The sequence below is a fragment of the Rana temporaria genome, chromosome 10, assembly GCF_905171775.1.
Source record: "Rana temporaria chromosome 10, aRanTem1.1, whole genome shotgun sequence".
NCBI lineage: Eukaryota > Metazoa > Chordata > Amphibia > Anura > Ranidae > Rana > Rana temporaria.
The window spans coordinates 38,848,974-38,862,638 of NC_053498.1; the positions used below are offsets into that span (position 1 = coordinate 38,848,974).

A 13,665-nucleotide genomic window follows, 5' to 3' on the forward strand; every position below is an offset into this window, starting at 1 on the left:
AAGATAAAGAATGGAGAAGGAGAAATGGTGAATAAAATGGCAGATATCGCCATGGCATTCCAAACATACTATAGCGCATTATATGCAATTAGAAAAGAAGATATGCATACGGAGAAGAGGCAAGAAAAAAAATACAAGAATATTTAAAGGCGGCGAAATTGCCAAAAATACACGAAGAACACCTGACTGCTTTGGAAGCAGTAATTACGCAGGAAGAAATCATAAGAGCATTGAAAGAAACACCTACAGGGAAAAGTCCTGGACCAGACGGGTTCACCATCAAATACTATAAAAAAATTCAGAGCCAACTGATTCCGAGACTATGCGACTACTTCAACAAAATAGGGGAAGAAGAGGAATTACGAAGCGAATCTCTAATGGCCCATATCACTATAATACCAAAACCTGGAGAAGACAAGACCTTGTGTTCTATCTATAGGCCCATAGCACTACTAAACGCCGATACAAAACTATATGCAAAAGTCTTAGCCACCAGGATTAAAGAACCTAATGCCAGACTGGGTTGACTCGGATCAGGCGGGATTTATACCCAGAAGAGAAGGGAGAGACTATAGCTTAAAAACTATGTTACTATTGCAAGAAAAGTGGAAAATCCCCAGTCTTACTCCTGTCAATAGACGCTGAAAAAGCATTTGACAGGTTGGACTGGGGATTTATGATGGACACACTTCAACATCTGGGAATGGGACCTAAGATTGGACACTGGATACAAAATCTATACAATAGACCAACGGCAATGGTTAAGGTTAATGGTAATATGTCAGTGCCTTTTGAAATGCACAACGGGACTAGACAAGGGTGCCCGCTCTTGCCACTTCTATATGTACCAACGCTGGAACCTTTTCTGGCGTCCTTGCGAAATAATCAAAACATAGAAGGGGCGAGAATAGGCGAAGAAGAACATAAGGTAGCGGCTTACGCCGATGATATCTTAATGTATATAACTAACCCAAGAGTGTCCTTGCCAAATGTAGCTAAGGAAATAAAGTACGGAGAACTTTCGAACTTCAAAATAAATCCTATAAAAAAAACAGAAATTCTAAATATAGGGGTGGAGAAGAAAGAAGAACTTGGGTTGCAAAAGCAGTATCCATTCACATGGGTAAGAGGAGAGTTGACATATCTGGGGATTAAACTGACATCTACGGTAGAGGGCCTGTATATGGCCAAACTACGTTCCCCTTCTAAATGAGATAAAAACAGACTTAAAAAAGAATACAACAAGACCACTTTCATGGCTAGGAAGGATAAATGCTTTCAAGATGATCATTCTCCCAAAAATAACATACAAATTCCAGATGTTACCCATAGATGTTCCCCGGAGTTTTTTTTAATACTCTTAAATCAATGCTGATAAAATATATATGGAAAAATAAAAAGCCGAGAGTAAATTTTACCACAATAACAAGAGGAAAAAAAACACGGAGGATTAGCAGCACAGGATATAAATAGATATTATAAAGCCACGATTATTGCACATATGGTAGAATGGGGGAATAAAGATAAAGAGAAAGAAAAAAAATGGATTTGAATGGAAAATAGTATAAGTAAAACAGCACTGCACAAAAATGTATGGGTATCACGAAATATAAAGTGTTGGATGAAGATACACACGGATTAACAAAAAAAATTATAGGACAGAATAAATGGACCTATAATTCACCTTTAATTTCACTCACGGAAACAAATTTTTTTATCCCTGGGAAAGGAACTCGGCTGGGAACTAAAATGGGAGCAGCACAAATAAAGGACATCATAGATCAAGGGAAAATAAAAACACTTCGGGAGATAAAAGGAAAAAATTTATGGGACATTAGTGAATGGGAATATATACAACTAAAACACCTGGTAAATTCAATACCCTCGCCTATAAGAGAAGAAAATAAATTAACAGCCTTAGAAAAACTATGCTCTACACAAACCCCATTAAGGCATGTGATATCAAAAGTATATCAAATCCTGACTGAATTAGATTTACAAGGATACCCACATTTCATAGGAAAATGGGAAAAAGAAAAACAGGAAGTTTGAAGACCAACAAGTAGAAAGAATAATAGCATCCGTACATAACACCGCAACTGATATGAATACAATCGAAATGAACTATAAATGCATCGCGAGATGGCACAGGACACCTGAAGTTATTCATAAATTCAGTAAAGATAAAACGCCATTGTGTTGGAGAGAATGTGGACAGATAGAAACAACTACACACATATGGTGGGACTGTCCAGTGATAAAAGAATATTGGCAGGAAATTCTTGAATACATTGAAGCGATAACTGGAAAAAAGGTTCTCAATACCATACAAGCTTGCCTGTTCCATGAATCAAAAGAGTCAAATAGTATTTATAAGAAAAAATTAATCCCACCACTGATAAATGCCGCAAAGGGATTGATACCAAAAAATTGGTTGAATACAAGAAAACCAGACTTAAAAGAATGGGGTGGAAAATTATAATAATCTGGAATACCTATGTAGCTGTGACGAGGGCCAACTCAATATATACAATAAGAGATGGAGGCAGTGGAAAGATTTTAAATTAACGGAGCAATATCTGGGGAAAATAATAGTAGACAGTGGGTAATTAAAGAAGACTAAAAAGCAAGTAAAGGGACAAACCATTAGGGGAGGGGGTGGAAGGGGGCGGTATGGTTTATATTGTCAATAAATGAAACGAGACATGTAAAATAAATAATATAACGAAGTAAAGGACAAACACATAAAATAATATTCGGAATACCACAAATGATGCAAAACCAAAGTGGAGACGGAATTAATGAATAAAATCATGAGCAAGTCTCTTGCTGTGGTTAAGTCTGAAGTGGTAAAAAAAAAAAAGTTACTTCACATGGCCCTTTATTGCACAACAGCAATTGTTGAACCTACCCCCCCCCCCCTTTGTGCTATATTTACAAAAATATTCAATAAAAACATATTGAAATAAAAATGTCGACAGGAATAGTTATCTTCCGATCGAGAGCAGTCACCATAAAAAAATTGGCTTTTTAAATGTCCCCGAAGGACAATAAATGTGGCTAAGACGCAACTGCACTAGTTTAGACACCGTTTTGGACCAGGCTGAGAAGATGGGGCAGAGATTCACCAAGAAAGGTTAAGATCGCCTGTATATTAAAAAGAAGATAGCAGAAGTGACAAATGGATCGTGGCGCATTAAATCGAGGATAAAAAGACAGAAAACAATGGCAGTAGCACCCATAATCCTGTATTACAATGTACAGCACAAAAAGGTAGAAAAAATCATCAAGCGACATTGGCACATACTCCCGATTGCAAGACACTTTATCAAGTAACCCAAAATTTATTTATAAGAGAGCACAGACTGTCCAGGATAAAAGTAGTGAAAAACTGTACTTGATCCACCCAAAAGAGCCTTCACTTTCTTCACAGGGAAAAGGTTTCAAAAACGAAGCGTTCAAAACGAAAATAAATTTGACTTTACATCCACAAGCACTGGCAACACCTATAAAGTTAAAGACTATTTGTTGTAACACCGACGGAGCTGTATATGCCCTAGAGTGCAGTTGTGGCCTCCAATACATTGGGCGCACTAAAAGACCCTTGAAGGTGCGCATTAAAGAGCATGTTTAAAATATCCTTTTCATGTTTAAGAATATGATAAGCATATTGTGTCTAAACACTTCCTTTTGCGCCACAAAAAAAAAAGACCCAACAGAGTTAAAATTTTGGGGGATAGAACCATACACCAAACTATCTAAAATGAATCTTCACACTAGATACTTTCTCGCCCAGAGGCCTGAATATCGAATTTGACCTCAACTGCTTTTAGTGATTTTTAGTCCATGGTTGGTTTGATTATTTTTTTAAATTGCCATATCCTTAGTTTCTCAGTGTGCCACCACATGGCATTATGCCCATATACCTGCTCTTTACAAGACCACTACCGACCCCCCCCCCCCTTTTTTTATTCCCCTCTTCGTCCTAGGCCAATTTATATCAATTTTTTACCCATTGCGAATATTCTTAGTATGTCTATTTCTTCTAGATTGGATATTTTGGAGTTAATGTTTTTTTTTATAGGAAGTTTTAGGAGCATATGTTTTTTATTCACCTATGGCTTGATGTTATGTGTTTATATGACTATGCTTACGTCAATGCGGGTGCTTATCCAACCCGTTTTTATAGGATATTTCATTTACCCAGTCCCTCAATCATTTGGATGCATTTCTTACTCATTTCCCCGTTTCTATGATAGAGCACTTATTATGGCCTTAATTTGCAATGCCATTTCTATTATCCAGTGGCTATCTTCCCAGCATTACATACCCTGGCTGCAAAGTTGTAATTCCAATATCATTGGATGTAGTTTGTTGCGTCCTCGAAATCATATGATCTCTGAGGACACGGCACCCAGCGATACACATGGACTCCAGGAAAGTGGCCACTATGGCGTTTCCCCATTGAGCTTCAAGAAAATGGCTGCCCCATTACTCTGAATGGGCAAGACTATATAAATACATCCTATGTGCCTTCAACGCATCCCCTGATAAAGTCAAGTGTGTGGCAACGTCACATGTATGGACGGAAAGGCACTCAAATTGATGTTAGCAGATGAGCTCGCTGCTCGTAGGAGATAAGTACACTGTCTGTTTTATGCGAGTAATCTTAAAACTGTTTTATGAATAAATTAGGAATTGTTTTAAAAACGTACTACACTATCTAGAATCCTCTTTTCTTTTGCACTCTGCTTGCTGCCACTGAGAGACAAAAGACCAAAGTATATAACCAATTGGTCCAGGAGCCTAAGGGAAGAACTGCCACTCCAGGCTTACTCTATATGCCCCACCGCTGAAGAAGTCCAGACCGGACGTAACGTGCGTACGGGGGAGGAGTTTTTCCTGTGACGTCACCCACGTCCTTTCTGCTGCTGCTCGTGGTTGTTGCTCCGAGTTTTTATTTTACATTGCCTATCGCCTACTGGCCAGTTGTTTTCTGGCAGATTGTCTGCAGACATACCAGACTGACTGTAGTATGGTGAAGTGCTGTTTTTTACCTTTCCCTGGAATAAATACAGTCTACCCTTAGAACGCGTTTTTATTTTTTATTCCGCATTGGACCTACTATTCACTGCTGCATTGGACTCCACTGCACCATCTCCCTTATGGTGAGAACAAGCTGTCTCACCACTTGTGAAAACATATGGTCAAACTCATCTGGTAAGGAGGCACTTGATAAATGTAAAGTTATGCACTTGGGGGCCAAGAATATGCATGCATCATACATACTAGGAGGAGTAGAACTGTGGGGGTCCGTAGTGGAGAAGGATCTGGGGGTTTTGGTAGATCATAAGCTCAATAATGGCATGCAATGGCAAGCTGCGGTTTCCAAAGCGAGCAAAGTCCTTTCTTGTATTAAGAGAGGTATGGACTCCAGAGAGAGATATAATTTTGCCCCTGTACAAATCATTAGTAAGACCTCATCTGGAATATGCAGTTCAGTTTTGGGCTCCAGTTCTCAAGAAGGATATTGGGGAACTGGAGAAAGTGCAGAGAAGGGCAACCAAACTGATAAGAGGCATGGAGGAGCTCAGCTATGAGGAAAGATAAGAACTGAATTCATTCACTCCTGAGAAGAGCAGATTAAGGGGAGATATTATAAACATGTACAAATATATAAAAGAGGTCCATATAGTGAACTTGGTGTTGAGTTATTCACTTTACGGTCAACACTAAGGACAAGAGGGCACTCTTTACGTCTAGAGGAAAAAGATTTCACCTCCAAATACGGAAAGGTTTCTTCATAGTAAGAGCTGTGAAAATGTGGAATAGACTCCCTGCAGAGGTGGCTCTGGCCTGCTCAGTAAAGCGCTTTAAGAAAGGCCTGGATTCTTTCTAGGGTTGTCCCGATACTAGTATCGGGACCGATACTGAGCATTTGCGCAAGTACTTGTACTCACGCAAATGCTCCCCCCGATACTCCCCCCCCTCCCCGAGAGCGGGTGGAGAGGGGGCGGAGAGTGGAGCAGAGCAGTCCTCAGGTATGGAGGAGAGGAGAGCTTCTGCTGCTGGCGCCTAGTCCCCAAAGAGAAAGCCAAGCCCCCCCCGCCGCTGCCGTCTAGTTGATTAGCGCTTGGGGAACATAACAGCTTTCATTTGAATATCTGCGTATTGTCCGTCGCGCCTCGTCATATATAACCCCTCCCCCTTGTCCAAGAACTTGGATAGACAGATCACCCGTCCCAGGATTGGATGGGTGATCTGTCTATCAAAGTGCCTGGGCTAGGGGGAGTGTCTATATATGACGAGGCGCGGCGGGGAACACGCAGCTATTCAAATGAAAGTGGTTATGGTCCCCAAGCGCTAATCAACTAGACGGCAGCAGGGGGGATGCTTGGCTTTCTCTTTGGGGACACAAGGCTGCATTTAGGGGACACAAGGCTGCATTTTAAAAAAAGCATTGGTAATCGGTATCGGCGAGTACATGAAAAAAAAAAAGTATCGGTACTTGTATATCGGTCCTAAAAAAAGTGGTATTGGGACAACCCTAATTCTTTCCTAAATGTACATAATATAACTGGGTACTAACATTTATAGGTAAAATTGGTCTGGGGAGTGTTCGATTTCCTAATGGGGGATCAGGAAGGATTTTTTTCCCCAGCTGTAGCAAATTGGATCATGCTTTGCTGTTTTTTTTTTTTTTGCCTTCCTCTGGATCAACTGTGGGTATAGAATTGGGTATATGTGATTGTACGATACAAATTTCTTATGGTTGAACTTGATGGACTTGTGTCTTTTTTCAACCTGACTAACTATGTACTATGCAACTATGACAGGAATAGTACCACTGGATTGGCGCAGGGCCAATGTGGTGCCTATATTTAAAAAGGGAACAATCTTTACCAAGTAACTATAGACCTGTTAGTTTAAAGGGTCACTAAAGGAAAAAAAAAAATTGCCTAAAATTAATGTCTGCAAGAATAGTGTAATGATTCTGTTAAAAAAACGAGTAAATACCTATTAAATTCCTTCATCTATATCACCTCCGGCATTCTAGTTTCTGTTCTCTCATTCACTTCCTGGTTTGCATCGTTTGTTCATGTAAGAACTACATTTTCCAGTATAAATTGCGGCACGCCCAGTAATTCACACCTCCTTGAAGTCTAACACATAGAGAGCGTCCTGCCGCACAGATGTAGTTCCCAGGAGGGGGTGCGCACGTTACTGACAACCGCAGTAAAGCCTCCCATCACGGTGGTCAGTAAAACCAGACAAGCAGGAAGTGAACAGAACAGAGAAGAAATAGAGCAACTTCTGAGCAAAAACAAACAATGAGGAAGTGAAAAGAGGAATGTCTGCAGGTAAAGGATGTTTATTTTGAAAAAAAAAAAAAATTCCTTTACATCCCCTTTAACTTCAATAGTTGGGAAGATACTGGTTTAATAAAAGACCGCATAGATGAGTTCTTGTTGGAAAAAAATATTTTAAGCAACAGACAGCATGGATTCATGAAAGACAGTTGTCAGACAAACCGGATTTATTTTTCTGAAGAGGACAGAGGGATGGGGGTGGAGGTGGTATACTTGGATTTTGCGAAAGCGTTCGATACAGTTCCCCACACATGGCTCATGTGTAAGGCAAAATCTACAGGATTGGAAATATCAGTTTCTAAATGGATAGAAAACTGGCTAAAAGACAGAATTCAGAGAGTAGTGGTTAATGATTCTTACTCTGAATGGTAGAGAAAATTGAGTACTGTCCGTGATACTTTTTTTATTTGCACTAACATACAATTTTTCAGGACAAGCTTACTCTGAATGGTCTAAGGTTATCAGTGATGTACCCCCAAGGTTCAGTGTTGGGACCTTTACTTTTTAAAATCTTTATAAATGATATTGGGTCTGGGATCAAAAGTAAAATTTCTGCCTTTGCAGATGACACCATGCTATGTAGTGGAATAACATCCTTACAGGATGTCTCCAATTTACAAGCTGACCTCAATGTCCAATTGGCCAACTATGTGGCAGATGAGGTTTAATGTTAATGTAAAGTTATGCACTTGGGGGCTAAGAATATGCATGCATCATACATACTAGGAGTACAACTGGGGGGATCCGTAGTGGAGAAGGATCTGGGGGTTTTGGTAGATCATAAGCTCAATAATGGCATGCAATGCCAAGCTGCGGTTTCCAAAACAAGCGAGAGCGATGATTTTGGCCCCGTACAAATCATTAGCAAGACCTCATCTGGAATATGCAGTTCAGTTTTGGGCCCCCGTTCTCAAAAAGGATATTGGGGAACTGGAGAAAGTGCAGAGAAGGGCAACCAAACTGATAAGAGGCATGGAGGAGCTCAGCTATGAAGAAAGATTAGAGGAACTGAATTTATTCACTCTTGAGATTGAGGGGATATGATCAACATGTACAAATATATAAGGGGTCCATATAGTGAACTTGGTGTTGAGTTATTCACTTTACAGTCAACACCAAGGACAAGGGGGCACCCTTTACGTCTAGAGGAAAAGAGACCAACTCCAAATACAGAAAGGTTTCTTCACAGTAAGAGCTGTGAAAATGTGGAATAGACTCCCTGCAGAGGTGGTTCTGGCCAGCTCAGTAGATTGCTTTAAGAAGATAACCTTCCTCTGGATTAACTGTAGGTATAGAATTGGGTATATAGGATTGTATATTTTTTGATTGAACTGGATGGACTTGTGTCTTTTTTCAACCCAACTATGTAACTATGACTGCAGCCTTCAAGTAATTTCACAGATTTTCAATGAGGTCTGGGCTCAGACTAAGCCAAGCAAGGACATTTTTCTCCTTCAACCACTGTGTGGTTCATTTTTGCAGTGTGCTTTGAAGGTCATTGTCATGTTGGAAAGTAAATCTTGTTCCCATTGCTAACTTTCTGGAAGAGGGCAGCAGCAGATTTTTGTATTTATACAGTTTGGTGTTGAGGCCAAATAATCAAAATTTAGGCTCATTTGACCATAGCACCTTTTTCCATGTGGCCTCAGAATATTCAAAGTGTGTTTTGATAAAGCTCAGTTGTGGCCTTTTTTGAGGAGTGGCTTTTTTCTTGCAACCCTCCCATACAAGCCACATTCGTGGAAAATTTGCGATATCCTTGTCCATGTACACAATGACCACTTTGTCAAATTTATGAAACTGCTTCAGAGTTGCTGTAGGCCTCTTACTAGCCTATGACCAGTTTCCTTCTGGCTTTCATCCAGTTTGGAGCGACGCCCTGACCCAGGGTGGGTCTGTGTTGTACCAAATACAACAACTTCTAAATAATTGACTTCACTGTGCTTCTAGGCATTGATAAAGCCTTTGAAATATGTAACCATCTCCTGACTTGTGCCTGTCCACAACTTTATCCTGGAGATCTTTTGACAGTGCCTTGCCACCCATAGTTAATTGTTTGCTACAGTGGCACTACCCAGGGACTGAAATGCTCCAGGAAAGCTATTTCCAGCTAAGCATATCAAAATGATATACAGCTGATCACAGTTGAAAGTCAAATAGCTGTGTGTGAAATTGAGAAGGTGATTAGCTACACCCGTCTTCATTTCAGGCTGCAAAGCAACAACATTTTATTATTTTAACCACTTCCCGCCCACCGGTAAACACAATGCGATTGTTTTCTATACCCACTGTATATCTTAACTGGTTGCTTTATAAATCTCACTGCAATTCTATGCATATCAATACAAGCATTTCTGAATGATGCAAAAACAGATCCAACTGAAATTTGTATATCCCCTACGAGAGTCCCTACTTCAGCTATTAGATGTTGTTGAACATTAATTTATAGGACCTAGATTGCCAACTGCAAACATTCTCAACCCAAATATGGCAAAATTCACTCCTTTCCTTCATTTCCCTAGATAAAAGACATAATTCATAGGCCAACTACTATATGAAGATTCTATGTACCTGGAAATCTGTGTGTAGTTTATTTATTGGGAATAGATGCAATGTAAAGTAACCAAAAACAATTAAACAATGCCCTTTCACTGATGGAACCAACTACTGCACTCTGCACTTCACTGCATTTGAAAATATTTATATAATGAAAAAGCAGTTGTACATTGTAAAACCAAATGTCTCTTCACAAATCTAGGTTGGGAATTTCCTCTCAAACTAGATAGCAACGCATTACAAAAATACTTCTAAAAACTATTGATAATTGTTTTGTTCCAAGGCCACATGACCACAGTGCCTTTCTCTAATTCAAACAGCAGAGGCAGTCATGTGGGATCAGTCTGTGCTTCCATGAAATGCGCACCAATCCCCTCCCACCAGGCTCCCAGCTGCCTATGTAGCCAGCAGCACTGCCAGGAAAGGCAGGTAAGTGTTTGACAGAGTCATTTCATCACTGCAATTCACATTCTGGCGCCTTTGCCCACCATCCAGATCAAAAGCAAAATAAAATGTAGACATTACTTTACTGTTCATGACCTGAAGCAAGCACACAAGCAGTAGCAATGCTACATAGGATATGTATGGTCAACATTGTTTTTATCAACCCAGTTGTTTTGTGTATTTACTATGGTGCTGCACCAACAGATCCAGATTACTGGGGGATGGGTTCCTAGGGGAGATAGCCATCACATCAGAATCTGCATTGAGACATGCCATCCAGTGTACTGATCAACATGACAACAATCTGTTTAGAATAAGTGAAGTTGGGGTTTAGGCCTGTCACACTTTGTTTTTTTTGTGTGGGACGGTTTCTATGTCGGTATATACCTGTTAGCTTTTCTCTGGACAGAGTAGTATTGATTAGATTTTTCCATTCCATTCATGTGAGGGGGGATAGTCATTTCTGGGCAATCAACTTATGTGCTTGGAATAGCAACAATGTTGATTCCAAAACAGTGGAGGGTAAAGCAAGCCCCGTCGATACAGGAATGGGTGAGGGAGGTAGAAAAAAAATAAGAATTATGGAGGAGGCAACGTACATGTATAAGGAATTTAAAAATGGAGATATTAAAACCTGGAGGGGTTGGGCGGAGTTTAGACAGTCCCTGGTATATGTAGGTTATATGTGTGGGGAAGGTAGTACCTAAGGAATTTTAGCTGATTTAGCCTAAGGTAAGAGTAGTAGGTCTTCCCTTCTCCCTCCCCCTTTGGGGGGAATTTATAAAGAAAAAGGAAAAAAAAAACGTTTTTCCTTCCCTCTCTTATTCAGGAGGTCAGTGGTTATTGGGGCTAGAAAGGAATTTTCTTGCCCCCCTAAAAAATAAAAAGATGTCACAGTTGTTACTAAAGGTTAAGATATGGGAAAATGAGCATGATGCACTTTAAATAACATGGTGGGTGGTTCCCCCCCCCTTTTTTTTCCCTCGTGGGGGGGGTGAGAGGGAAAGGGGAAGGCTGAGGTAGGAGGAAGATGACAAATCAGGAGGATGTAGGATAGACCCATATTGTTATTGTTGTCTTTTTTGTAAATGTAATGTAGTGTGTATTTTAGATGTGATCCTTTTCTTATATGCTTATTGGAAATGTAATGAAAAACTATATTGTAGTATAAAGAAAAAAAACTGAATAAAAAAAAATTTCAAAATTACTTAGATCCTAGACCCAGGAGAATTAAAAGTGGGAGTTGACCCGAAATTGTTTTTTTTAACATTATATTGATGCTCATTTTGTCAAGGGGAATCGGGTGTTTTTTTTTTTTAATCAAAGCAGTACTTACCGTTTTAGAGATAGATCTTCTCCGCCGCTTCCGGGTATGGTCTTCGGGACTGGGCGTTCCTATTTGATTGACAGGCTTCCGACGGTCGCATACATTGCGTCACGAGTAGCCGAAAGAAGCCGAACGTCGGTGCGGCTCTATACGGCGCATGCGCACCGACGTTCGGCTACTTTCGGAAAATCGTGACGCGATGTATGCGACCGTCGGAAGCCTGTCAATCAAATAGGAACGCCCAGTCCCGCAGCCCATACCCGGAAGCAGCGGAGATCGCTCTCTAAAATGGTAAGTACTGCTTCGATTTAAAAAAAAAAAAAAAAACACCCGATTCCCCTTGACAAAATGAGCATCAATCTAATGTTAAAAATTAACTTTTTGGGTGAACTTCCACTTTAAGGACACATTTGATGAAGTTATGTGCATTTTTGTGATTGTTCTGTATTTTTATCAATGATTTGCAAATTGTTTGTTTTGCAAAGTATGTAAGATTAATTGTAAAAAAAAATCAAAAAAAAAAATCAATAAAAACAATTTAAAAACTGATTACTGAAATACATTTATGGTAGTCAATACTTCCTGTCACTGTAATGAATTTAGAACCACTTTAAATATCTGTCCAGGGAAGCACTACATAATTCAGACTTGTGAAAAAAAAAAAAAAAAAAAGATAAAAATAAAAATGGACATCTACAAGGCAAAAATCAGTGCATATATTTCTGGTACACATAGAATAATATATGCGAGCATGGGGTACAAAAACAGGCATCAACTCTTCACTGGCTGAAATGTATCCAAATCACGCTAGATTGTAAAGATATAAAATTACTGCATAATTATGACATTGCTAATGGGGAGTACCTGATTTCAAAGTCAATGTTGGCTTCGTAGGCCTGGTAGCTTTGTGTCGGGAAGGTCCCAAACCGCAAACCCTGTTCTAAGAGACGTTTAGCAGGTGCAATTAATCGTGGAAGAGCCATGGTGATCTTCAGGAAAGGTATACTCCGCTTCCCGTGGTATCCATACATGTCTGTAAAGAAAACGAACACGTGGTCATTATTCCATTCTTTGAGAAGCTATCTGCTTATTAATTTAAAATGTTATTAAAGTGTAAGTGTTCTGGACAGAGATATATATATATATATATATATACATACACATTATATATATATATATATATATATATATATATATATATATATATATATATATATATATATATATATATAAAAAAGTGTGTGTGTGTGTGTGAGTGTAAAATATGTATGTGGCCAATTCATCTGCCCAGGGACCAATTCAAAATCCTTAGAACCTCTCCTGCACCTTGGGATTAACACAGAGTATAGCGTAATAGCTGATGCATTTCAAAGGTCCCACTTTTTCCTCAGAGCCTCAAATCTTGGATTCACTTGTGAGTATTTATGGCTTTCATTTAAAGTGACACTAAACAATATCCTTACTTAGCAAAAATAATCCATGCAAATCCATTACTTAATCACTTCAGCCCCGGACCATTTTGCTGGTCAATGACCGAGCCACTTTTTGCGAATCGGCACTGCGTCACTTTAACTTACAATTGCGTGGTCGTGCGACGTGGCTCCCAAACAAAATTGATGTCCTTTCCCCCCCACCCACAAATAGAGCTTTCTTTTGGTGGTATTTGATCACCTCTGCGGTTTTTATTTAACCACTTAAGGACCGCCTCCTGCACATTTATGTCGGCAGAATGGCACGGCTGGGCACATGCACGTACATCCTGTGCTAGTGCTCAGCCGATCGCCGCTGAAGTCCCACGATCAATCCCCGGAGCTGAAGAATGGGGAGAGCTGTGTGTAAACACAGCTTCCCCGTTCTTTACTGTGGCGGCGTCATCGATCGTGTGTTCCCTTTTATAGGGATACACAATCGATGACGTCACACCTACAGCCACACCCCCCTACAGTTAGAAACACATATTAGGTCATA

At 39.8% G+C, this 13,665-nt stretch overlaps 1 protein-coding gene across 2 annotated transcripts in view; it reads right to left on the bottom strand.

The window, feature by feature from the left end:
- The window catches only part of POLD1 (DNA polymerase delta 1, catalytic subunit), a 320,901-nt gene that overhangs the window by 271,392 nt on the left and 35,844 nt on the right, over positions 1 to 13,665 (bottom strand). For both annotated transcript variants that reach the window (XM_040327564.1, XM_040327565.1), the window contains exon 6: positions 12,562 to 12,730. In XM_040327564.1, the coding sequence (XP_040183498.1) occupies positions 12,562 to 12,730 (169 nt within the window). The remainder of the gene's footprint in view (positions 1 to 12,561; positions 12,731 to 13,665) is intronic.